The 27,697-nt window shown below is 40.8% G+C and overlaps 1 protein-coding gene across 2 annotated transcripts; it reads left to right on the top strand.

Moving 5' to 3' along the window:
- Positions 1–9: 9 nt before the first annotated feature.
- ARMC7 (armadillo repeat containing 7) lies at positions 10–25,744 on the top strand. Of its 2 annotated transcripts, XM_074224609.1 has the most exons (5): positions 10–81; positions 5,057–5,218; positions 9,796–9,939; positions 23,486–23,838; positions 24,451–25,744. In XM_074224609.1, exons 2-4 carry the CDS (start codon positions 5,128–5,130, stop codon positions 23,821–23,823), a joined length of 573 nt encoding a protein of 190 aa, XP_074080710.1. In that variant the 5' UTR covers positions 10–81; positions 5,057–5,127; the 3' UTR covers positions 23,824–23,838; positions 24,451–25,744. The 2 variants fall into 2 exon arrangements, with proteins under 2 accessions (XP_074080710.1, XP_074080709.1); XM_074224608.1 differs by having other exon boundaries at positions 23,486–25,744.
- The last annotated feature ends 1,953 nt before the right edge of the window (positions 25,745–27,697 follow it).

Here is a 27,697-nt window from a genome sequence, read left to right as displayed (position 1 = left end):
CGGCCGGGGGCGGAGCCAACGCCGGCTTCCGCCGGGGAGGACGGGCGATGGGCGGGCCGGAGTGGAGCGCAGGGCGCCGCGGTAGGTGCCGGGGCTCGGGCCAGTGGCTCCGGGGGGCCCCGCGGGGCTTCCCAGGCCCGAAGCCACTGGGCCCGGGGACCCCTCGTCTTGTTCCCCGTGAGCTCACGGAGAATAAGGTGTGGGGGATGGGAGGCACCGTACTTCGGGGGCGCTACGGTCAGGAAGGAGGGGAGGCCGGGGCGGAGCCCGGAGGAGCGAGCCTTTACCAGATTGAAATGCGAATTGTGTGCGGAATGTGTATGGGGAAAGGTGGACTCGGGCCCGGCCCTCCCCGATCCTCGGTCTGACTGAGACAGCAGCAAAAGGATGCACATAAATACACGTATATGCATATGCGTACACATAGGTGTCTACATGCATATAAGGATATCTGCATGTGCATCTATGTGTGCATGCACACATCCCTGTGTATTGCATGCATGCACTGTACATGTACATGTAGGTGTACATGTGTATGCATGTATATTTACGTGTGCACATAACTGACTGTATTTATGTATGTGTATGTATGTGCACACGTATGTGTGTCTGTATATGTACATGTGTGTTTGCATGCTTGCGTGTGTATATGCAAGCATGAATATACACTGCACATCTGTATATATGTATGCATATGTGTTTGTATGCATGTGTATATGCATTCTCTGTGTGTATGTAAACATGAATGTATATGTGTGTATCTGTATATGTATGTGCATGTGTACTGTGTTTGTGTGTGCATGTGTGTATCTCTGTATCCACAGACACATATGTACACTCATGTGTGCATGTGTGTATGTATATGCATGTGTATGTGTATCTATGTAAGCCTACCTGAGCTCCCCCTCTCCCGCATAGTGACAATAAAGAAAATCAAGGTGGGATCTTTGAAAGTCAGGAAAAGGTTTTTGTTGTATTGCTTTGCTCTTTACCGAGCCCAGATGTTCTGGGGAGGAGGGCCTGCTCCAGAACACTAGCTTTGAATCAGCACCTAAGTTCAGTCAATCAGTAGTTAACCAGCATCATCCTCACTGGCCAAGCTTGGAGTCAGGAGGACAGGAGTTCAAATCTAGCCACAGACCTTTATTAGCTGTGTAACTTTGGGCGAGTCACTTAACCCCACATCCAAGGCCACCTCCAGGCATCCTGAGTCCTATCTGGTCCACCAGACCCAAATGATTGGAGGAGAAAGTGAAGCTGGTGACTTAGCACAGCACCTCTTCACTGATGTAGTGGTCTTGTTTGAGAATGAAGGATAACCACCATTGTTATTATTGTTATTATTATTATTATTATTATTCACTGAGAATAATACAGAGGCCAGAAAAGTCCCTCTAGGAGCTCACATCGAATGAGTTGTGGGGGATGGGATAGACCATACTTATGGAAGGGTGAGCAAAATGATCACTATGTTAAAGAGGGTGGGGAGTCCAAAAAGGCATCCTATAGAAGGTGGAGCTGGAATGTTGTTTGTAGGATGCTAGAGCAAGAGGCAGCTATAAAGGAATTTGTTCCAAGCAGGAAGGTCTGCCAGCGCCAAGTGAAGTGAGCAAAGTTTATTAAATTTAAATGTGTATTGTGTACTCAATGTGTATGTGAAGAAAAGTAGAAACAGTCCCTGCCTTCATTGACTCACAATCTGAGACAACATGCAAAATGACTGATATATTCAGAATGAAATGGAGATGATCACAGAGGGGAAATATTAACACTAGAAGGGCTTCTTGAAGAGAATGTGGAAGGCAATCAGAACAACGATGAAAAGGAAAAAAATTCCAGGAATTGGGGACTCAGTTCATGGAATATGCACTGATTGAAGAAGTGGAATGTCATATCATAGGATTATCATGTCATATCATAGGATTGCAGAGTATGTGAAGGGAGCAAGGCAAAAGACTAAAGGTAGCAAAAGGGCTAGCTTGTGAAGAGCTTTAAAGGCCAGCTAGAGGATTTGGTTCCCCATAGACATGGTCAACCTTCACTTTAGGAATTTGACTTTGGCAACTGAATGGAAGATGGACTAGAGTGGGAAGAGATGTGAGAAAGGATGAACCAACCAATAGGCTTTGGAAAAAGTCCCAGGTATAAGGGAATGAGGGCCTGTACCAGTGTGATGACTGGGTCACAGGAGAGAGAGGGATATATGGGAGAGATACTCTGATGTAGAATTGACTCAATGACAGCTTGAATATGATGAATTAGAGGAGTCAAAAATAACACCTACAGCTCAGCTCTGGGTAGCTGAAGGGATGGTGCTACCCCTAGTAGGAAACGGGAAATTTGGAGTTCTGTTTTGGATGTGTTTTGAAGTACCTCCAGGATGTTTAGGTTGAAATGAATGAGAGTAGGGCTACATATATAGGTCTAGGATACATCTGCATAAAGATGATAAACTTAAATGAACAGTTAGAGTCACCAAATGAGAGAGGGGGAGAAATGAGCTTAGGAGAATGTTTTGGGTTATAGCTAATGGGGGCAGGGGGTGGATGATGACCCAGAAAAGGAGATTTTGGAAAGAGGTAGTCAGATAAGTGGGAAACAGATCAGGGTCATGAAAACCCAGAGAGGAGAGAGTATCCAGGAAGAAAAAGTAGCTAATACAGTATAAGTCCCTGCAGAAAAGGAAATCAAGAAGGAAAAACAAACAAATCCACCCAAAATAAACTATTAGACTTGGCAATTAGGGGATCACCTGTTAACTTTGTAGAGAGCCTTTTGCAGTTGAGTGACAAGGTCAGAGTCCACTTTACCAAAAGCTGAGAAGATATGAAAAGGAGAGAATGTGGAAGTCCTGAATTTAGACAACTTTTTCAAAATAAATCTCTAATGGATAATAATAGTGAGATTAATAATTTTATTACTTCTATGGACTTCATCTGTAAAATAGGGGGCTGGGGAGTGGGGGAGGTTTGGATGAGATAACACTTAAAGTCTCTTCCAGCTTTATTTTTATGCCTCCTTGTTACTACTGTGGTATATAGGCAGGAACACTTGAATTGGGGGATCAGGACTCTAGTGACTCTGTAAATTATTTTAGCTCTCTTCTTTCCTTCCCTCCCTTCCTGCCTCTGTCCTTCATTTCTTTCCTCTCTTCCCTCCTTCCCTTCCACTTTTTCTTCCTGCCTTCCTTCTCTACCTTCTTTTTTTCCCTTCCTTCCTTCCTCTTTCCCTTCTTTTCTCCCATCCTCTGCCCTCTCCCTTTTTCCTTCAAGGCATGTGTCTCATAGATGATTTGTATGGTTACTCTTTGCTTTGTTATTCTGTGAGCATTTCTATGGGTATACCCTCCACTGAGCCAAATTGCAGTCCATCCTCACCTTTTCCTGTGAGATCTTTCCCACATTCTCCAGAGGAACTGAGCACAGTGCTGGAGACCTTTCTTTAGGATTCTTTAATATTAAATGGTACATACCAGTGCAGCACTGAAACCATACAGCTTTTTCACTTAGATCTCAAATATATGAATGGCTCATCACATTTTCCTGTTATCTGTCCCTGGTTATAATTTTTCAATCAAGTTCCATTTATTTATTTATTTTTGTTTTTTGCAAGGCAATGGATTTAAGTTACTTGCCCTTTAAGCTCAGGTCCTGGGGGCAGCTAGATGGAGCAGTGGATAGAGCACTGGCCCTGGAGTCAGGAGGACCTGAGTTCAGATCCTGCCTCAGACACTTAATAATTACCTAGCTGTGTGGCCTTGGGCAAGCCACTTAACCCCATTGCCTTGCAAAAACCTAAAAAAAAAAACTCAGGTCCTCCAGACTCCAGGGCAGGTGCTCTATCCACTGTCCTACCTAGCTGCCCAATCAAGTTTTATTGATGTGTGTTTTTCTATCACATTGATTTCGAGATGTGCCTCTCTCACTTCCTACACCCATCAAGTCTTCGACAAAAATTTAAAAGAAAAAAATGTTCAGCAAAATCATTCAATTCACAAACCATTTCTGATGACAACTGCAATATTCTTCATCTTTAATCACTCACCTTTTCAACAAAAGGAGGAGAGTACATTTTCTCATTTTTTTCTTGGGAGCTAATCTTGGTCATAATTATTCAATATTGAGTTTCATTTTATTGATCTTTTTGCTTATATTGGTTATTATTATTATTTTTTTAGATTTTTCAAGGCAATGGGGTTAAGTGGCTTGCCCAAGGCTAGTTAATTATTAAGTGTCTGAGGTCGGATTTGAACCCAGGTACTCTTGACTCCAAGGCTGGTGCTCTATCCACTGTGCCACCTAGCCACCCTTTTGCTTATATTGTTGCAGCAATTGTATTAATTTTCTGGTTCTTCATCTTATATTTTGTACAACTTTTTTTGTTTGTTTTTTTAGATTTTTGCAAGGCAAATGGGGTTAAGTGGCTTGCCCAAGGCCACACAGCTAGGTAATTATTAAGTGTCTGACCCCGGATTTGAACCCAGGTACTCTTGACTCCAAGGCTGGTGCTTTATCCACTACACCACCTAGCCGCCCCTATTTTATATAACTTTTAAAAAAAATTGTAAAACTTCATTTTATACAACATTTTGTATAGCTTTATCACCTCTCCATTTACCCTATGGGTTACTTGAAATTTTAATTTTTAGTAATACAATTAATAAAAAATAATAGCATCAATTATATTAGATTGATGACTGACAATGCTTTAAAAAATTGCAGAGTATCTATATACATGATCCCTTTTGAGACAAAATTCTGGTGAGATCAATTGTATTGGTTTATGATTTGTTACCATTGCTTGAAGAATATTGTTTTTATATCAGATTTTCCTTTTAGGGAATTAACTTGTAGACACAAAACATTGAGGTTTCCAAATATAGTCCAGCTCACTTTCTTGCTCTTAGTCAATATAGTCCAGCTAATCTTCCATGTCAGGCCGGGATATATGTACAGAAGGAACAACTTAGCTCTCCATCTCACTACATAAGAGCCTAGAGCAGTGGTTCTCACCTTTCCTCTTTTTCTTCATGTTTTCTGTGTTTATTTATTTATAGATTATCTGTCTGTCTAGCTCTGTTGCTTATTCAGAAACACTTTCTAAGGTGTTTCCCAGAATACCCTGGTCATGGACCCAAAGCTTCGAGTTGTACCAGAGGGAGGACGGTTAGAATACCTGCAAGCATTGGTCACTGAGTTCCAGGAGACAGCAAGCCAAGGTGAGAGAATGGGTGGACCATCAAGCCCAGGTCTTTTGTACATCCTTTGCTTCTTGGTTCCCCCCCAAAAACAGCTCACATTCCATTATTTTACTGTTTTTGTTACAAATTAGCCTTTGTTGTTATCTTTCATTCTCAAAAAGGAGTGAAATGACTTTATTCTGTTGGAATCAAGTGCAATGTAGTCTACATGAACACTGGAGTGGAGATGTTATTAAATTTCCACATGTCACATTTCTTTTGTGTGGTGTAGTAGATAGACTTCCTGGAATCAGGAAAACCAGTGTTCAAATCCACCTTCAAACATTTATTAGCTATGTGACCCTGGACAAGTCACTTAACCCTGTTCACCTCAATTTCCCCATGTATAAAGTAAACTGGAGAAGGAAATGGCAAATCTACTCTGGTATTTTTAGCAAAAGACCAAATGGGGTCATGAGGAGTTGGACATGACTAAACACCAAATACAAATTAGACGTATACTGACTGAATTCCCTAATTCCCTGCAATAGGAGTACCAACCTGCTGTGGTGGAGTAAATTTGTCACTAGAAACTCCCTACAGCAATGAAATCACAGATCCAGTCCCTATCAGATAGACTGGAAATTGTGTAATAAACCTAACACTGTTGATGTTTTATATGTCATATATTTATTTCTAGAAGAATGGCTTATAATATTTTGATAGGATTTTTTTCTCAACCAAAATTTTATTTTTAAATTTAAAAAAAAACACACTCCTGATAAATGATTTTTTGTCCTTATAGCTTTCCCCCCCCCCTTAACACTTATTATTTCATTTCATTTTTTTCGTTGTTGAAAGATTCCAAGAGTTATCTTGGATGGGTACATCTCTTAAGCTTGACCAGCTAGGATACTCTGAAGAAAAAGGGAAGAAAGAGTGAAGGAATGACAGAACCTGAGATCGCAAAGGAACCTCTTTAGTTCTCTAGTCTAACCAATCCAATCAAAGGATTCCCTGATAAATGCTCACTCAACCTCTACATGAAGACCTCTAAAGAAGGAGAACATGGAGACCTTGCTACTTTTGGTCAGCTTTCATTCTTTTTCCTGACATTGAGCTTGAATTAGTCCCTTTGCATTTTCCATCATTTTCTCCTTGTTCTGTTTTCTCAGGACAAACAGAATTAAACATTATTCCTCTTTTATTTAACAGCCTTTCAAATATTTGAATCATGTCTGACCTTCTACTCCCCCAACATTCACCCCACTTCCCACTTCCCTACCAAATCTTTTATACCTTAAACATTTCATATTCCTTTCATATCCCTTCAGGTGGCCACATGTCACGGACTCAATGTCATGGACACCTGTTCCATTCCAATCAGCATCTATCAATCTGATATGATTCCATAGGGGTAGTGATTATAAGCTCTGTATATTAGATCCCAAAACTTTGAGTTGTAGCTTGTAAGATCACTTTTATAATCACAGGAAGCTAGGTAGAAGCCCTCTACCCATTTTTTTCCTTGTCTACTCAGTGTGGCATAGGTGATTCAGTTACATGGAAAGTCTTCTGGGGGCAGCTAGGTGGCACAGTGGATAGAATACTGATCCTGGAGTCAAAAGGACCTGGGTTCAAATCTGGATTCAGATTACTTAAATAATTAACTAGCTGTGTGACCTTGGGAAAGTCACATAACCCCATTGTTTTTCCAAAAAAAAAAAGTCTTCCAGTTTATTCTTATACCCCCAGACAATTCTGTCTTGTCCAACATTAACAAATGACCATCTTATGAACATTTAAGTGCAGACCCTGTTGATTTACGAATCATTTTTGCTTATTTTAGCTTATATGTCATATATCACCCAATTGAGATCTTTTCCAAATTCTATCTAATCATGCCTCCCTGTATTGAAGTAAACCTTTTATGTTACCCAACTGCATTTACATTTATCTTTATTGGAATATTTTATTGAATTTCCTCTTATTGATGATTCAGCCCAATGCTTTAGCTCAAGATTTCTTTTTGAATCCTGCCCCTGTCATCCATTAGGTAGCTCTTCCCACCTTAGTATCACTTGCAAATTGGATGAGGATATCATTTAGGATTTTTCCCCAAGTCACTGGTAAAAATGTTACTTGACACGGTCAAATATAGCCAAAATGTTAAGGTTTTGAAATATTTTGGAGAGATCTGGAAAAGCTTGCTTTCATTCCACCATCTTGGCTCTACCTATGACATGGTCAAGTATAGACCCTTGGGGTAGTCCACTAAATGTTTGGCTTGTTTTCATTGAAGCATTGACACTGGGGTTTTTTTGTTTGTTTGTTTGTTTGTTTTTTGGCAATGAAGACAAGTTTATTAAGGATCAGATGGAGTTATAAAGTATACAATAGGGGTGGCTAGGTGGCACAATGGATAAAGCACCGGCCCTAGAGTCAGGAATGCCTGGGTTCAAACCTGGTCTCAGACACTTAATAATTACCTAGCTGTGTGGCCTTGGGCAAACCATTTAACCCCATTTGCCTTGCAAAAACCTAAAAAAATAAAGTACACAATAGGAAAAAAAACCAGCATGTCAAAAAATGACTAGCTAGTGTTGGGATTGAGATAGATGGGCATATCAACAGAGCAAAGGAGCTTTTGTCTTGGGAAATAATCTACTCTGAATCACTGGGTTTGCAAGAGGTAGAATTTAACAAGCCAAGGTACCAGCTAGTTGGGCCCCAACCTTCTAAGAACCTGACACTAGTTTTTTAATTTGGCAATGTAACCAGTTCAGAAATCATCTGATTTGTATTATTATTATTATCAAAACTGTATCTTTACATCTCCATGAAAATAGTATGAGATACTATATCAAAATCTTTGCTAAATTCAGCAATCCTCTCATCTACCAGTTTCCTATTTTTGACAAAAAGGAGATAAAGTGAGTTGGGCATGGTCTCTTCTTTATGAGGCTAATGTAATTGTGTAATCACCACTTTCTTTCTCAATGATCACCAACTAGCTCCTTTAATGAACTGATACAGGATTTTTGTAGCAATTGAAATTGAACTCGCTGGTTTATATTTTCTAAGCTTTGTCTTGAAAACAGACAACATTTGCCCTTCCTTCCAAATCCATAACCTCTCTCCCAATTTTCTTTATATATTTTATTTGTTTTCCAATTATATACAATAGTAGTTTCTACTTATCATTTTTGTAAGGTTTTGAATTTTACAATTCCCCCCCTCCCCCACAGAATTCAGTCTGATAATCTTTACATTGTTTACATGCTATACATTGATCAAAATTCCCAATTTTCAAGATCTTTCAAATATCACTAATAGTAGTCCTGTGATCACATCTGCAAATATTTTCATTTTCAGCACCTGGAGGTGTTGTTAGGTCATCTGGACCTAGTGAATTTTCAAGGATAGCAAGGCTCTTTCTTGCTATTTCCTTAATTATTTGGAGGATCAAATTGCCATTAGTCGATTTTGTTTTGTCTTTTCTACTATAAAGATCATTCTTCTTGGTAGAGAAAACAAACAAAATAATAACTAAGCAGTTCTGTGTCTTATCTGTTGTTAATTATCAACATCCATGTAAGGAACAACTAGGTGATGCATGGATAGAGCAGTCACCCTGGAGTCAGGAGGACCTGAGTTCAAATCCAGCCTCAGACACTTGGGCAAGTCGCTCTTAACTCCATTACCTTAAATAAAAAAAAATTAAAAACAAAAAAAAGTCCATCTACTCTAAGCAGAAGCTCTGTCCCTTCTTGAAATCCTTATTTTCTTCCCAAGAGAATTAAAATGCACCTTTTTTGTCTTATTTGGATGCCATCAACTCATTCTGAGCTTTAGCATTCTTAGCATTTTTTTACAGAACTATACCACATGATTATATCAATTCTCTGTTACTTGTCATTGCTTCCATCTTCTGTAAATTTATCTTTTAAATATAATTTAAATTAGATTTGGTAAATTCCCTGCCTAGCCACATGTCTCTTCAAACAAATCCTGTATTTCCTTCTCATTAGAATTGTTTCCCTTTTGTGTCTTCAGAATTTCAGTCTTGAGCACCTCCTTTCTCTCTTCTGGGCTTCTTTCCTTTGGAGCATTTTGATCCAGAGTATCCTCTCTTTCCTTCAGGAAGAGCTTAAAATCTTTTTAAGGCCTACTGGCACAGCTCTTCTTTTCCTCTTTAATTCTCTTCCATCTTCCATTATCCTTAGAAGTATGTCAAGCATGATTGTCATCTCCCTTCTTTTACATTGGTAAAACTTCTGTTTTCCTTAGGAACATTCTCCCTGACAACCTCCAGTTCTATAGAAATATTCTTCTCATCCCATCATGTTCTCCTCTAGGTGGTAGATCAGTCTGTGCTTGATATTCATACACACTTGAGTGTGCATGTCACTGCACAAGTTGACCCTCTCTCCATACTGGTTGAGAATTTTGTTCTTTTGAATATTTGACAATTTACAACTCAACCAGAAGAACTTGGTTAGAACTTTTATACAGACAATCATCTCTTTTTTTATAATGTTAAGATTTCTCACCCTTCCCTTCCCCCTTTCCTGTCCCTCTTCCCTCTGGAGTCTGATGTTTCTTTTCCTTTACAGAAGCTAAGGAGCAGGTCCTGGCCAATCTAGCAAACTTTGCCTATGACCCCAACAACTACCAGTATCTACGAGACCTGCAAGTGTTGGACCTATTCCTTGATGTACTGAGCGAGGACAGTGATACCTTAGTGGAATTTGCCATCGGTAAAGGGCCATGGGATTGGGTGGTAGAAGAACTAATCTTGCTTTGTAATCTTGTACACACATCTTCCCCCCCCCCCCCCATGCCCTGATTTGGAAGAGTTCTCTGTCCAGGTTATTGGGTTGGAATAATTTGTTGGTAATATCATCTGCTGGAAATTTATGAGAACCAAGCATCTCTCTATAATCACCTATTTTGGTGATTAGAATTGTCTAATTTGCAAGAAAAACCACTGAAGCAGGGCTCTGAGTCAGTGACACTTTATGAAAGGGTCCATCATCCCTTCTAATGAAGCAGACCCTAGACCTTCCCCACTCGGTGGTAAACAAGTTAGTGAACATTACATTAAAGTTTTGAGTTCGATTATAAAGACCTGCTATAAGGACCTATCTTATCTAATTATCCCTATATGATTTGCATAAAATATCACTGATTAATGTTGATTGGAATAGAATAGGGTTCAAATTAATTATTTCTCACACTATGCAGGATGGGATCTATTGACTTTATTTTCCTCACCTGTGGGACATAAATAACACTTGCTCTACTTATCTTAGAAAGATTGTTTGAGAATAAAATAAGATCAAACAAGGGGTGATAATGTGACATAAAAAAGAGCTGACCTAGAAGTCAAAAGACCTGGGTTCAAATCCTACCTTTGACACATAGCTGTGTAACCATGGGTAAGTAGTTTACTGTCAGTATTTCAGGCATCTCTCAGAGACTATAAGTTAGAGCTGGGTTGCTGACCTGCATCTGTGGATGCAAAAAAGAAATTACTCCCAAATAATGAATTATAGTATAGTGGTTAAATTTACTTTTTACTAATTTACTTTTTACAATTTTACTATAGTATAGTGATCATTTTTTTCTTCCTTTTATTCTTTGTTTCAAGAGTTGGCTATTTAGGAAGAGGAAAGGGAAGAAATATAACAAAAACAATAAGAGAAGGAAAGAAAGAAATACAAATCACAGACCTAGACAAAAGATTAAAAAATACTCTGAAAAAGTAAAATTGTTATTCCATTAAAAGTGTCACATAAATGCTAGTGTTAATTACTATCAGTTTGTGTTTAGGAAGCACTTTAACATTTCCAAAGCACTACCACATGCTAAGTCCAGTAGCAGGAAGTGAAATCGAGAAATGTTTATATTAGAGGCAACAGGAAGCCCCTGTAGTGGTGATGATGATATTTGTTCTCTGTTCTCAAAGAATTCCATGACATCAGGTAGGTGACATAACAAGGACATGAATTGGATTTGAGTGAGGGGGAGCTGTGCTAAGTTACTAACCTCACCTTCTCTTCCAGAGCCACATCTGGTTGATGACCCAAGTGTCAAGTGTCTGAGGTCAGATTTGAACTCAGGTCCCTCTGACTCCAGAGCTGGTGTTCTAGCAACTGCACCACTTCCTGGTAGTTTACTAAGTAGGAGAGTAAATGATCAGGTCTACCTCTAAGGAAAATCCCTTTGGTAATATGGAGGAAGGACTAAAATGAGGAAGGAACTGAGATACTGAAGGCCTGAAATAATAGTAATCGTAGTAGTAATAGTAATAATTAGTATTTATAGAGCAATGTAAGATTTGCAAAATTCTTTTTTTTTTTTAGATTTTTTTGCAAGGCAAATGGGGTTAAGTGGCTTGCCCAAGGCCACACAGCTAGGTAATTATTAAGTGACTTGCTTAAGGTCACATAGCCAAAAAGTGACAGAGACTGAATTTGAGCAATTGTGCCTGTCTCTAAGCAGCTAGGTGGCTCAGTGGATAGAGTCTGGGGCCTGGAGTTAGAAAAATTCCTCTTCCTGAATTCAAAACTCCCCTATCCATTTACTAGCTATGTGTCCCTGGACAAGTCATTTAACCCTGTTTGCCTCAGTTCCTCTTCTGAAAAATAAGCTGGAGAAGGAAATGACAAGCAACTCCAGGATCTTTGCGAAGAAAAACCCCAAATGGGATCCAAAAAAGTTGGACATAACTGAAACGACTCAACTTTCTGTCTAATGCCCTGTGTGCTCTGGTACCCTAGCTGTCTCTGAGTGGTAGCTGAGAGAATAGAGCGATGACATTTGAACATGCCACATTACAGAATTAGTAAATAGCAAGATTTGGCAAGTGATTGGATATTTGGGGTAGAGACCTAAAGTCCTACTCTGATGCCCCCTTATGGCATGGAAGTGGCCCATGAATTTTTAAAGTTTGTGCCAACCCACAATAAATTCACAAAAGAAAGGCAAAAGGAGGATGAATTTTATCCACAGAAACTCTCAAACACCATCTGCTAAATTACACAGAGACTTGTCTTCTGTACTGAGAGACACAGATCTTCCGAGTAGTGAAGCAGCTAGAATAAAGGAACAGGAGCTTGAGAACCCATCTGCTGATATTGTCACTAACTGCACATTGTGTCATGCTAGCAAGCGTGAATCAGATATTTTAAAATTAAATGAAATTTTTCAATCAGCAAAATTCTTCCCTTTCTTCTGTCACTCCTTTCCCCATTCCAAACAGAGAACAAAAGAAAAATAGTCTCTATTACAAAAATGTATCATCAAGCAAATTTCTACATCAGCTATATCTAAAACTAGGTAAAAAAAACTGATCTTCTTAGTGCATTCTCTTTCCCTTCCCTTTCCTTTTTTTTTTTTAATCCCTCAGGATTTTATGACTTTCCTTGGTCACAGAGTTAGCATTTATCTGAGGTGGAATTTGAGGTGGAACTGACTCTCTTTATTGTGCTACCTTTTCTCGCATATTACAAACATGGAACATAGAGAAGAGAATAATGAAGGGGAATAAACATTTGCTAAGCCCCAATTATGGGACAGATACTGTGCTAAATCATTTTAAAATATTGCCTCATTTGATTCTCAGAACAACCCAATGAAGCTGAGTAGGTGCTATTATCCATTTTATAGTTGAGGACATTTTATAGTATGAGACAGACAAGGTTGAAGTGAGTTGCTAGAAATCAAACACCTAGTAAATGTCTGTGGCTGGATTTGCATTCAGGGCTTCCATAGTCCAGGCCCAGCATTCTATCTGCTATGCCACATAGCAGTCTCTGGAGGGACTCCTTTGGCCATTAGGTACCTTAAGTGGACCACTGAATAATTAATAGCATATTTCTGTGTTCTCATTTATTATATTTTTAGTCCCCTTTGGCTTACTTATGAGAGTAGCTACTTTGATACTTTTTTAAGAATTTGAGTATATTCTCCAGCTAGGTTGCTCAGCAAGATACAGCCTTGGACCTGGAGTCAGGAAGACCTGAGTCAAATGTGACCTCACACTTAATAGCTGTGTGACCTTAGGAAAGTCACTCAGTTTGCCTCAATTTCCTTTTCTTTAAAATGAACTGAAAAAGGAAATGGCAAACTATGTAGTGTCTTTGCCAAAAAAACCCAAATGGGGGCAGCTAGGTGGCACAGGGGATAGAGCACCAGCCCTGGAATCAGGAGGATCTGAGTTCAAATTCATCCTCAGCCATTTAATAATTACCTAGCTGTGTGACCTCGGCCAAGTCACTTAACCCTTTTGCTTTGCATAAAAACAAAAACAAAAAACCCAAATGACATCATGAAGAATCAGACACAACTGAAATGACTGAAGAACAGCAAAACTTTCACCGTGGCAGATTGCAACTCCTCCACATGACTTGGTAGATGGTCTTTGAAAGTTACTGTGGCTGAAAAATTCAGAGTTGTGCCTGGCAGTGGGATATAAAATACCTTGAAATATTCTGGTTTTGTGTAGTTGATTCATTTGTGAATGAATAGATTTTTCAGAGAGCCAGCTTATCATTTAAGAAATAACTTGCAAATTCAGAAAAGTTTCAGTCTACACTGATAGATTGCCTTACGTCTCCAGATAATGTACCATATATAATTGTGAAGGTCAAATGAAATTATGTATTGTAAAGTATTTTGCAAACCCTAAAGTGCCATATGAAGGCCAATTTTTATTTAGGGAACATTTTTAGTAACTATAGAGCAGCTAAATGGAGAGTAAGTCCTGAGTTCAAATCCCACCTCAGATATTTACTATCTTTATGTTCCCAGGTAAGCCATTTAATCTTTATGTGCCTCAATTTCTTCATCTGTAAAATGGGAATACAAATAGAACTTACTACCTTCCAGGGTTGTGAGAATAAAACAAGAATTTTTAAAGTGCTTTGCAAACCTTGATGCACTATGTAATTTCTAATCATTGTTATTGTTATCTCTTCAGCATTGATACCAATTACTAAGTAGATGTTCAGTCATATCTGACTCTTCATGACCTCATTTGAGGTTTTTGTGACAAAAATACTGGAATGGTATGCCATCTTCTTGTGTAGCTCATTTTACAGATGAGAAAACTGAGGTAAACAGGGTGAAGACACTTGCCCAGGGTCAGATAGTTGTTAGGCTTTCATTCTTGAAGAGGAGGGGCAGCTAAGTGGCTCAGTGAATAGAGCACCAGCCCTGGAGTCAGAACGATCTGAGTTCAAATGTGGCCTCAGACACTTAATAATTACCTAGCTGTGTGACCTTGGACAAGTCCCTTAACCCCATTGCCTTGCCCCCCAAAAAAAAACTTTTAAAAAATTGTACATTCCTGAAGAGGATCAGTGACACACAAGGGACGTAAGAGACTGAGGCCAGATTTGAACTCAGGAAGATGAGTTTTCCTGACTGCAGGCCCAACACTATATACTTGGGCCACTACTGGCCCACTAAATAGATAAAGACCAGAGTTATTACAGCAAACCCTGTTCTGTCCAGGAATAGTTTCTTTCTTGGAACTGCCAGCAGGTGGCGCCGATAGCACACATGACAGCTGTGAGCTATGAGGACAAAACACTGCCATTCTTTCAATGGTGCCCATTGGTTTAGGATGGAGGGAGTAGCATGGCTTAGCTTTGACACAGGGAAGGGCCTCTTGGACCTGTTTATGTAGGGTTTTTTGTTTTTGTTTTTGTTTTTTTTTTTAGGTTTTTGCAAGGCAAATGGGGTTAAGTGACTTGCCCAAGGCCACACAGCTAGGTAATTATTAAGTGTCTGAGACCAGATTTGAACCCATGTACTCCTGACTCCAGGGCTGGTGCTTTATCCACTATGCCACCTAGCCGCCTTGTGTATGTAGTCTTAACAGATTTCATTGGGGTTTTATAATAAGTAAACAGGATGCCATAAACCAGTTGTAAGTCAGACAGTTGATTCTCCATTAAATTTAAAAAGCTCTCCCGTTCATGGTAGTCATCCTTCAACTGTAGAACATTTGGGATGGCCCTAGTTTTTTGGGGTTTTTTTTGCTATTACCAATAAAACTGCTGTGATACCATTTTTACTGCTAGGCCTTTTTCATTCTTGATAATCCCCTTAGAATATATTTCTAGCACTTAGGTCACCATGATTAGTTTCTTTGTTCTTATTATAAAACTCCCTTTTGCTTTCCCAAAGACTTGCATCAATTTCTCACCCACCAGCAGTGTAAAATGGGTCTGTTGCTCCTCTACTCCTTTGGAGCTGAACTGTATTAGAGAGAACTATTCTTGCCAATTTAATGAATATAAAGTAGTTTTTCAGAGTGAATTTAATTTGCATTTTCCATGATAGTGGAAACCCTTAAATTGTTAGTACTTTTTCAAAGACAATCTATAAATGCCCTTTTTTGGGTACAGAACATAAACAACTAACTATTCACCTTTAGCAAAGATTCTGCAGTCATTAAGATCTGTTTCAAGCCCTTGAAATAATGTGTGGAAACTATCTTCTTGATTTTGATTTTTTTAAATTAAGTTGATGTTTGTGCCAATCAATTCAGTGGTGTTTGATTAATCTGAATTGAATTTCTATTTGTCAATTAGATAGTATTTATTAATTTGTTTGTTTATTTTTAGGTTTTTGCAAGGCAATGGGGTTAAGTGTCTTGCCCAAGGCCCCACTGCTAGGTAATTAAATGTCTGAGGCTGGATTTGAACTCATGTACTCCTGACTCCAGGGCAGGTGCTCTGGTGCTATTTGAACTCATTAAATGTCTGAGGCTGGATTTGAACTCATGTACTCCTGACTCCAGGGCAGGTGCTATCGGCTGCCCCTTAGATAGTATTTATTAAGCTCCTACTACTATACAAAGCAAGTAGCTAGTGACACAATAAATAGAGCACTGGACCTGGAGTCAGGAAGGCTCAGGTGTCTTCCAATTGAAATCTAACCTCAGTCACTTACTAACTCAGGTAAGTCACTTACCCCTGTTTGCCTCAGTTTCCCCTAGCTATAAAATAATCTACAGAAGGAAATAGCAAACTGCTCCATTATCTTTGCTAAGAAAATCACAGCCAGATGATTGTATAACAACTGTGCTATGTATAGGCAAAAAATAGTCCTGCCCCCAAGGAGTTCCTAGTCTTGTGTATTTCTTAAAACAGTTTATCAGGTTTTCCCTTTGGCTATTATTCAGTCATCCTCTTAATTTTAATGAGAGTAAATATGAGTTTATATGTTAGCCTTATTTCCCTATACACTATACTCAAACTAGATTATTTGCCATCCAGACCACTGGGTTTTTGGGACTAGTCTGTAAATTAATCTTCCTGATGCAAAGACTATCTCACTATTCTTGTTTGTATTCCTAACACTTAGCAGAGACCTTTGTACATACATTCATCCATTCTTTCCTTGTATGTTAGAAGGGACTAGATTTTGGAATCATGACACTTGAGTTGAAATCTTGGTTTTTGTCACTTAGTAACTTAGTGATCATGAGCAAGTCATTTAACAACAGTAGCTTAACATTTATGTTTTCAAGGTGCTTAATAAATATTAAATCATTTGATTCTCACAACAACCCTAACAGAATATATCCTCTTCTTTCTTCTGATACTGCTACCTACCACCCTGATACAGGCCTTTATTTCCTCACAGTTAGACTATTTACAATAGCTTACTCATGGGTCTGCCTGCCTCAAATATCTTCCATCTGCAGTCCTTTCTCCATTCAGTCACCAAAGTGATTTTTCCTGAAGTGGTCCTACCAATGTCACTCTTCCACTCAGCAAACACCAGTGGCTCCCTATCACTTCTAGGATCAAATACAGAATCCCCCTTTGGCATTCAAGGCCCTTCATAATTTAGCCTCCCTACCCCCAACAAACATTCCTTGATCTGTGATACTGGCTTCCTTATTCCATCTCTAGGCTTCAGGCTTTTTCATTAGCTATTTCCCATGCCTGGAATGCACCTTCCTCATCTTGGCCTCTTGGTTTCCTTGGCTTTCTTCAAGTCCCAACTAAAATCTTTTACTGGAAGCCTTTCCCAATCCTTCTTAATTCTAGTGCCTTCTCTCTGTGTATTATTTCCTTTTTATCCTATATATACATACATACATACATACATATATGTATATATATATATAATTTGTACATAATTCATATTAATACATAATAACAATTAAGGTAATCTGAGAAACAAAGGTTCTGTGCATGATCAGTTTACCACTTAGGCCGGCACTAACCAATAATTTGGATCAGTGGCCTCTCTCAAAGACTGAAGATCCTGAGTGAGGCCTGACAGGGTCTTTTATAACAATTAGCAAGATGACAGAATAGAATCTCCAGGGCCAGAAGTGTGTCTTATTTTGATTGGTCTAACATTACATCACCACAATCCCCATTGGTAGACATTATAATGAGGAGGTAGGTTAGGCCTCACCTCTGCTCCTCCCCATTACTTCCTTGTTAGGAGATGGGAGTAATCCTTAGTCAATAGGATTAATTTGCAGATTTGGCAGCTATCTGAAACTGTTGGCACTGCCTTGAATGAATCCACTTGAATTGGAGTTGTGGGTTCTGGAGGGAGAGATTACCAAAGAAATGAAATTCTGGATGAGTGGGTAGAGGGTGGAGTTACAAAGGTAGTCCTTACAGGGGTAGGGATTCAATTCACAAGATTACTGAGTCCTGTGTGGAGGTAATTACCGAACAAAAGCTTGACCTTTAGGTAAATTTCTCTTTAGATTTGGGGGACTGTGAGGTTAAGAACAAGAAAAAAAGAAATTTCCATTAAATTGTTTTGTATAAAAAAATAATTGACTTAAAAATAGAATTAAAAGCATTTTCAGTTATGTACTCTCCCATCACACTGGTACCTGACCTCTAGTAGGCATTTAATAAATGTTTATTGGTTAATTGAAGTAGGAGCTATTATTATTCCCATTTTACATTTGAGGAAAGCAAGTCAAACAGGTTAAGTGATGTGCCCAGGATCAAATAGCTACAACATCCTTGAGGTTAGATTTGAACTCAAGCCTTCCTGAACTTTCAGGTCAAGAGCTCTCTTCCCTATGATGCCCACCTGCTCTTCTAAGTTTCCATTTTTTTAACTTGTAGAATAGAGATAATAGTATTTGAACTACCCTACCACAGGATTCTTATGAGGAAAATTGTTATAGTCCAGATCTCACCCTGGCCAGGCTTGTGGTTCAGGAGTGAAATAAAATAAATCAATCATTGTCCATCAGATTGTTTGTTCCTTAGTTTACTTAGCCATTATATGGAAAAGATGTCAGTTGGGTGTCACTTCCTGGCCTCTGTGTTGTCTGTGTTGTGTTATATGTGAAGCCTGAGAGAAGAGCACCTGACTCTCTGTAGGTTACCTTTCATATTCAGGTCACCAGAAAGGGAGCTCAGTGGCCCAACCTCCTGGACAAATTAAGTCTGAAAGTCAGTTTCAGTATCTTTTAAGGAAAAAATTAACCTGGCCAACAGTGAGGAAAGATGTTGCTCCTTTAACAGAAGTGCTTTGTAAACCATTCTCTTTGTCAATGTGAGCTATTATCTTTCCTTCACTTATGACCCCTGTGTTTCTAGTTTTAACAGAAGATATGGAGTTTTTTTTGTTTGTCTTTTAAGGACAGCCTATGTTCCATAGTTTAGAACCAGCAAACTGACTCTTTCCTCCTCAGGGAGCTCTCCAAGGTCCCAACCAGCTCTAAACTCTTAAACCTTAGAGATCATCTAGTACTCTCATTCATTCTGGGTTTAAGAGAACTTGGAATTCATCCTTTCAACTGTTCAGTACTACTGAATAAAAATTGAAGTGTGTAACTACAAATGCTTTTCAATAGCAAAAGCTCAGTTTAGGTGACTTTTGTTATGCAAATTCAGTCCTCCATTTTCCAAAACTTTTTTCTAAATTGTTCCTTTCTTGGCCTTTACTGTTGTTTGTTTTCCCATTTGGAATAATCACATTTCCTACTTTACTATTATTTTGCTCCTTGGTTCTTTTTTCCCACCAATTTTAATTATTGATTAAGCACTAATTTACTATAGCCTGTACTAAAGAAGATGCAGAGGAATAAGAAAACTACCCCTCAACTTATAACCTTTCTGACCTGTCTTGTCTCACCATCGCCAAAGCTCCGGTTTCAGAAGATGATAGATGGGATTGATGAGACCGCTTTCCTCTTGATGCTAGTATGGAAAAAAATTAATAAACTACACTGTGTTATAGGCATAAGTTTATCAGAAAATTTTTATTCATTGAATATTAATCTAAATTTAAGCATTAATCTTCTAGTTAAAGATGTGCAGTGTGGTACAGTCCCTTCATGCTTTCAGTCATGTCTCTGACATAAGACATTTTGAAATAACATTTATAGGAATCTTGAACTAGGAAAACTTCATAATATACTTACACAGGTCAAAGTTCACTTTTTTACTTCATCTAACAGTAGAGTAGTCACTCTCCAGAGTATCATTCTTCTAATTTACCTCATCCCTTGTGGACCACTCCCTTCAAAGACTCTCTCACAACTGATCCCAAATAACCTGAAGTAATCCAAAGAACCTCCTAATACTCCAGTTCCTTTGAAAATACTGAAAAAGAGTTGTGCTATTAGGTAGATCATTAAATAGGAGAAGACAATGCCTTCAACTAGACCCAAGTTATTTTTCATTCTAAGATTGGTTACCATTTTTGTGCCATTTTCCAGGGCCTTAGGTTTCCTTCTTAACCTTTTACCTACTTTACTAAGAGGCCTATGAGAAAGAATTTTAGTGCAAAACATTTCCTAAGAGGTTTGATTCAATAATGATAAAGTTTCCTTTAAGGTAAGTCTAGAAAAAACTTTAGAGTGGAAAAATAATTATTTCTAATATTGTAATTTGAATTAAAAGTGTTTTTCACATAATGTTCATCCTTCATATAATGTTCATATATCATGGAGGTGATGCCATGAAAAGCACATGAATTGGATTTGAGTGAGGGAGTGCTGTGCTAAGTTACCAGCCTCACTTGCTTCCACACTATATAGTTCTGTAGTTACATCCCATTTCAGGATGGGAGCATCATTTTAGTGATCACGGCTATTAACCAAGAGACTCACATAACCACTGCCTGTCTTATTGCTGTTGGATTCCAGTTAGTAGTGAGGCTTCATTGTAGAATGTAGCTCCAAAGACTGCAGGAGGCCAGGACAAACTGAATTATTCTTCCCTAGGCAGAGCCTGAAGTCACCCAAGAATTACTTCTTGAGCAACATTGTAGAATTGTGGGTTTGGGGATGAGTAGCAATACTAGATTTGGGAGACAGGGAAGAAAGGGAGATAGGACAGGAAGTATTGAGAAATGGAGCAATAGAGACAGCTAGGTGGCGCCGTGGATAGAGCATGGGCTCTGGAGTCAGGAGGACCTGAGTTCATTCAGGCTTCAGACACTTAATAATTAGCTGTGTGACCTTGGGCAAGTCACTTAACCTCATTGCCTTAAATAAATTTAAAAAAAAATTTTAAGAGAAATGGAGCAATAGAGATGAGAAGTGACTATGTAAAATAGCCAATTACTGAGCAGCCAAGATAGAAGAAGCAGAAGCAATTTTGATGACAACTTGAGGTGAATACAACACCAACAGGGATTTTAGCAGTTACCAGGCAACATCTGGAGGAAAACAGAAGAAAGCACAGTCTGTAACCTGAAGAGGCAGCTAGGGGGTACAGTGGATAGAGCACAGAACACCTGCATTCAGGAAGACTTGAGTTCAAATCCAGCCTTTGATACTTATCAGTCAGCTCCAGGCATTGTGGACATTGTGCTCAGAAAAGGCAAAAAATTCTTCAGAGAACTCACAGACTAAGGAGAGAGAACACACAACTTTGTTTCTTGTTGTTTTTCAATCACGTCTGACTCTTCACAACCCGGTTTTCTTAGCAAAGAAACTGATGTGGTCTACCATTTCCTTCTTCATCTCAGTTTTTGCAGATGAGGAAACTGAGGCAAACAGGGTACAATGACTTGCCCTGGATCACCCAACTAGAAAGTATCTGGGCTGGATTTGAACTCAGTCTTCCTGACCCCTGACCATGTGCTCCATCCACTACACCATCTAGCTGCTTAACAAATACCTACAAATGAGCAAGGCACTACAATTAACAGAAACTGAGAAAGGCTACCTATAGATTTGAAGAAAGCCAGGAAGAAGAGATAGAGGAAGGAGAGCATTTCATGTATGAGGGACAGTCGATGTAAATAGAATGAGGAGATGGAGAGTCTGTTTTGAAGAACAAGGAAGTCAGTGTCACTGGATCAAAGACCACTTGCCATGTGATCCCTAATCTCTGTTGCTAACTATAGCACCTGCCTCATAGGGTCATTACAGGGATCATCAGTATTTGTAAATCATTTTGTAACTTTATTTGAATTGGGTATATGTGTGTGGGGCGGGGGGAAGGGTTGGTTTGGTCAATTGGTTGCCTGATATCCTCTCAAGTATTTGGGTAAGGAAGTGGTACTATGTACAAAAGAATTAGATTGAGTAAATTGAGGCTCTGAAAGGTGAAAGCACTTGGCAGAGTCCCCAACACATGAACAGCAGAGCCAGAATTCAAATTCAAGTTTCTGGATCCTGTTCTTTCCTTCCAGGGCTCTCTTCATATCCAGTCCTACAATTCTGAGATTGATGAGACCAGAAGTAAAGATACTTAGGCATAGTTTGAAAACAGCAAAGAGTATTCAATTTGTAAAACTTCTGGTATGTAGAAGGAAATAGTAAGAGATAAATTAGCTGGGGCCAAATGGTGGAGGGTCTCAGAAGGTCAAGGTCAGAAGCTTTCACTATTTAAAAGAAGCCATTGGAATGTGTAAAGTAGCTGGGGGTGAGAAGGAAGGTTAAAGTTATGTGGTATTGGAAGTGGCTCAAGTTCAACACATTCTTAGTTTAGTATCCATGTTGGAATGAAATGAGATGCTCACAAATCAGTGAACGACTAATAAAAGGCCCTAGCTGAGCTGTGATATACAGCTTTCAGCCACTGAGAATTTTTGTGCCCTTAGAGGAAACTTGGTCTTTCCTACTTCATCCATGACCGATGGGACTCCAAGAGCCATTCTTCCAGAAAGGGAAAGCTCTATCATTGAAGTGGGGGTAAACCAGGTTCCAGGATGGTGGCTCTGTGTCAGGAAGGAAGGATGAGTGGTGGGTCCCACCTGAGTTGTAAAGAACTAACAACAGATATTAGCCTTGTCACTAATGAGCTTAAGCTATTTTGGAAAGCATTCTGACAATGACAAATAGAATGATCTCTGCTCTACAAATAAGACAGAAAACAGGAACTTAGTGGAGAATCCAAGAGAAGTTGAGTTGGAAACAGGAAGAGACAAGTCAGAGGATGGTGGGTGAAATACCATGATGTCATGCTCAGCTGCTTTTGAGATTGGGAGTAGCTAAATAGGGTTGAGGAGAAGACAAAGATGCAGGCACCATCCAAACCTGGGCCTAACTTCTAATTAGATTGGGGTTAGGACCCAGAAAACATAGACATCATTACACTTATCTTTTCCTTCCCTGCATTGCTTGTAGTCTAATAGGATCCTCATCTAATGAAGCTAATCCTGAGCTTCAATATTAAAAGGAACTCTGGCCTTGGGCAAGCCACTTAACCCCATTGCCTTGCCAAAAAAAAAAAGGAAATCTGCTTTTAAATTTGGTCTCTCTACCTCTATTCATCTGGAAGTAGAATAGGCTGCCCTGGAAGGTTTACACTCATGGGATTTTTTTTCAAAAAAAAATTGGATTTTCCAAAAGAGACATCCAAAATGACAGTCTCCAGTGCCCTTAGAATTAGCTCATCACCCTTATCAGGTATTTGAATGGGAATTCTATTTGGGATGTAGGGTTGAACTAGAATGGGCAGCAAGGTGTCACAGTGGATAGAGCACCAGGCCTGGAATCAGGAACATGAGTCTTCCCATATTCAGATCTGATCTCAGACACTTACTATTGGATCCTCAGGTTCCTCATTTATTAAAAATGAACTGGAAAAGGAAATGTCAAATCACTCCAGTATCTTTGCCAAGCAAATTCTAAATGGGCAACAAGGTGTCAGACATGACTGAATACAAACTATTGGACTATAATGCCACAGAGTTTTCTTTCAACTTTCAAATTCTGTGATGTGATTCCATGAACAAGTTTAAGAATTGCAGAAATGTGGTATGCTCTCCCTTTTCTCTTCCCCTCGCCCCCATTATGTTCCAAAGGCCAACATAATGCTGACTTGTTTTGTCCCGTAGGTGGGCTCTGCAACCTGTGCCTGGATAAAGTCAACAAAGAGTATATTCTGCAGATGGGAGGTATCAAACCCATCATCAACTGCCTGTCCAGCTCCAATGAGGAGACAGTCATGTCTGCAGTCACAACACTCATGTACCTGAGCACATCCCAATCCATCCAGGAGCTCACTGCCCTACCTGTGGTAGAATGCATGCTACGCTTCTCCCTCTCTGCAAATAAGAGACTTAGCAATTTGGCTACCATCTTCCTAGAAGACTACTGCTCCCCTAGCCAGGTGGAAGAAGCCCAGAATCTGAGTGCACATACCGCCGTGGGCATCCCACTCCCCAAAGACTGATACTGTACCAGGAAGGTTTGTGCCCACTCTCAGGAATCCTGGATTATCAGCCAGCCTCCAGTTAGAGAGGCTCGTTAGACCACTTTAAATTGGGCTAGAAGGAAGAAAGGTCATAAGACTGCAGGGGGGAAATGTGTCATCCAGTAATAAAGCTGATTTGGGGCTCTGAAGGGGAGGCCTTGGAAGAGGAATCTTTTCAGATGAGATGTGGTGCTATTGGTAGCGGGTAGTGGCCAAGGTTTTGTGCCTTTCAGGCTGCAGGATTTGGCTCATAATGTATAGAATCCCTTAAAATGTCCAAGGTCTAACTACAAAGCACTGAAATGAATGCCATACAGCAACTATCAAATGACCAGAAGTGATAAAGGGTAAAAGAGAAAGGGCCAACTAGCTCCTGAATTCTAGTGCTACCTCTGCCTGATGGCTAGCTTTGTGATCTTGGTTAAATAAGGCATTTAACATCCACGAGTCTAAATTTTTCCATGTACAAAATGGATATAATGATTGTCATTGTAAAATTCACATAAGATTGTGTTCCAGAGCACACATTCAAGTGTAGGGAAGATCAGGTATCATAGCAGAGGTTTATGCTACTCTCAGCTTGATGTAAAATCATCTTTGTTAAAGGGCCTTCGGAATGGCTAAACCTTCAAGCTCATATGGGCATCAGAGACATCCAAGGAAGGCGGCTGTCAAGTTCATATTTACATACAAGACCTTCACCTGGAATGGATTGCTACATATTGCTGCATAAGTACTGCCTGTGCTTGTTTGTGGTGAGATTGGAGGTCATGGGTGGTTGTATATTTCTGCCTCTCCTTTAAATACAAATTTTATTTTTATTGTTCTTTGGTTTTCCATTTGAGGATTTCTTGGTAAAGATACTATAATGGTCTGTCATTTTATTCTCCAGCTCATTTGAGGTAAACATGGTGAAGTAATTAAAATGTGTCTGAGGCCAGATTTGAACTCGAGAAGATGAATCTTCCTGACTCCAACCCTGGCTCTCTGTCAACTGTGCCACCACCCAGCTGCAAGCTAGGTTTTTACAACATTCATTTCCAAATGTATCCTTCCCAACTCCCCTATACTCAGGAAACCATCCAGGTCTTCCTTATGGCAAAACCATCACTTCAACTGTACCTGCCAGTATGTATGCTATTCCATATCCATATTCTCCTCTGCAATGAGGGGGTAGAGATTTTGTTTCCTAATATACTTTCATTTCTGGAGCCCAGTAGAAGACTGGTGAAAGCATGTATGTGAAGTAAAGACAATACTCAACACTGAAAAGATAGAAGATACAAAGATAACTGGGCTCCAGAAATGAAAGTATATTAGGCCTTCTGCCCCTAAATTTACCCTTCCAAACAGACACAGTAGATCTCAAGAGTCAAATTATTTTATTGATGATGTGTGATTCCTATTTCTGTGTTGTTCCTGGGATCCTGGTAGGTATTCCTGGAGGCATACCATGAGTGAGTCTGTGCTGGGGAGGTTCCCCTTGGACTACAAATCTGTTCCCTGGCCTAGCTCAGCTTCCCTTCCCTCCCCTCTGCTCTGAAGTCACTCTTCTGTACGCAGGCCACTGCGGTTGGCCTTTTAGTCCTGCCCTCTTCCTTTCCACTTACTAAGATGGCTCTCTAGTTGGCACTCCAGCAGTGAAGCCTTCCAGGGGTTGGTTGTGGCAACAAGTAAACGGGACGTGCTGCCAGCTTGGGCTTTCCCCTTGGCCTGGGGTAGGCCACAAGAAAGTAACTTCGGTCACACTGAATTTTAACACTAGCCAACAAAAAGGTTCCCCCTCTGGTGCTGGCAGGTGAACCTGTATCCTGAAAGGTTCCAAGGAACACATTCCGACCTTGAGTAGCATCCTTGTCGCCGCGCTGTCCCGGGAAGCTGCTGTCTCAGACCGGGCCAGGACCGTCCGCTCGCAAGCTCGGCCCCGGGTGCTTGTCCACCCGGCCGGACCGGATGGAGAGGAGCGGGCGGCCTTGTGCAGACGCCCCGGCTTGGACTTCGCTCCAGCGAGCCGAGTTGCCAAGGGGGAGCCTCGTGAGACGGGCCTGGCGAGTCGCGAAGGGGAGGCGTGTGCACCCGTCTCTTCCACCGCGCCGTGTGCCCCGCTGGGTGTGCTGCCTGTTCTGGCTCTCCCGCCCGAGCCCGGCCCGAGCCCGGCTGCAGCGGGGCGGCCAAGTGCGCAGCCCCCGAGGCAGCGGGGCCCCCGGGGGCTCCAGCTCTAGGGAACCTCGAGGCGCAGCACTCGCGCCGGCCACTTGGTGCCCGCGGGCGCCTCCCTGGCCGGGGCCCGGGGCCCGGGGCAGGCGGGAGCCCCGCAGGCTTGCCCCAGGCTCGGGGCCCTCTCACCGCGGGGCGGGGCCGGGGAGCCCCGCTGAAGGCCGCCGCCCACGGCCACCGGCGCCCGCCACGCACGTGGGTGCCCCGGCGCGGGCTCCCGGGCGCCTAACGAGAGGCTAAGGGGCAGCCCGGGGCGCCGGGCCGGACAGCTCTGCCCACCCGGAGCCGGCCGGGCCGCCGAACCCCTGGATTTCCTTCTGCGCTCCGGGCCGGCCCAGCCTGACCTGTTCTCCGGGCTGGGTCGGGGGGAGGGAGGAAGAGAACTCGGGACTGGGCCGCAAGGGCCTCACCCCTGGCATTCTCTCCGGTCCGGGGACGCTCCCCTCGGCCGATCACGGATCACCTCGGATTCCTTTAAATCCCAGTTAAAGTCCCTGTTCACAAACCTTGCCCAGCCTTTCTTCATTCTTCGGCTTCTCTGTAATTTCCTGCCCTTCCTCTATAGAACTTGCCTTTTGTCTGTCTTCCCTATAAGGTTGTATTTTCTTGAGGGCAGGAACTGTCTAGTTTTTTGGTATCCCCAGAACTTAGTACAATGCCTGGAATATAGTTGACACTATTTCTTGAATGAAATGAAAACATTGAATTTAAAAAAAATGCTGGGGTTGGACTAGATGACCTCCAGGATGCCTTCCAAGTCCACATCGATGCTCCTAAATAGGAGGCAGGGGTCAAAAGTTAAACTAAGGAAGGTAGCCGGACTATGATACACTTAAAGTCTACATGGAAATTAATAAGACAAGCACATGAATTGGATTTCAGTGAGGGGGTGCTGCGGATAAGTCCCCGGCCCCACTTTCTCCTCCAGTCACCTGGTCCAGTGGCTAGATGTGAATCGGGACTACTGGAGATGGTCCTAGATGCCTGGCAATCAGGGTGGAGTGACTTGGCCAAGGTCACACAGCTAATAAGAGTCAAGCGTCTGAGTCCTCCTGACCTCCAAGGCCTATGCTTCTCAAGTGTTTGGGAGGGGATCTCTAGTGCAACGTTTTTCAGCAGAATCCTTTTTATATCAGAGCTGTTTCAGAATCAATGTATTAATTAGTTTCCTTAAAAGGTAAGCTACTAAAAGTTTGACTCAGTCTGATTTAAAGATGGATACAAAACATTGTTTGATGATATTCTTCCAAATATGCATTCTTCAGGCAAGAACCCCAGAGCCAAGAATAAGCAAAGATTCCAAACTCTTGGAGATAGTTCCTGTGCTAAAACAAAATCTGGATGACTTATCTGGCTACTTCCAAGCTATAGAAAAATTTCCCATAGTAGATACTTGTTTAAGTCATTCAGGTGTGTCCAACTCTTCATGATTCCATTTTGGGTTTTCCTGGCAAAGATACTGAAGTGATTTGCCATTTCCTTCTCTAATTCATTTGATAGATGAGGAAACTGAGGCAAACAGGATTAAGTGATTTGATCAGGGTAGAATCTGAGGTTGCAATTGAACTCAGGTCTAGTGCTCTATCCACTTCAAAACATAATTCACCTAAAAATGGTAATAGCATAGTCTCATCTT

Source organism: Macrotis lagotis, chromosome 2 (assembly GCF_037893015.1).
Source record: "Macrotis lagotis isolate mMagLag1 chromosome 2, bilby.v1.9.chrom.fasta, whole genome shotgun sequence".
NCBI classification, from domain to species: domain Eukaryota; kingdom Metazoa; phylum Chordata; class Mammalia; order Peramelemorphia; family Peramelidae; genus Macrotis; species Macrotis lagotis.
This window is presented reverse-complemented; position numbering and strand designations above follow the sequence as displayed.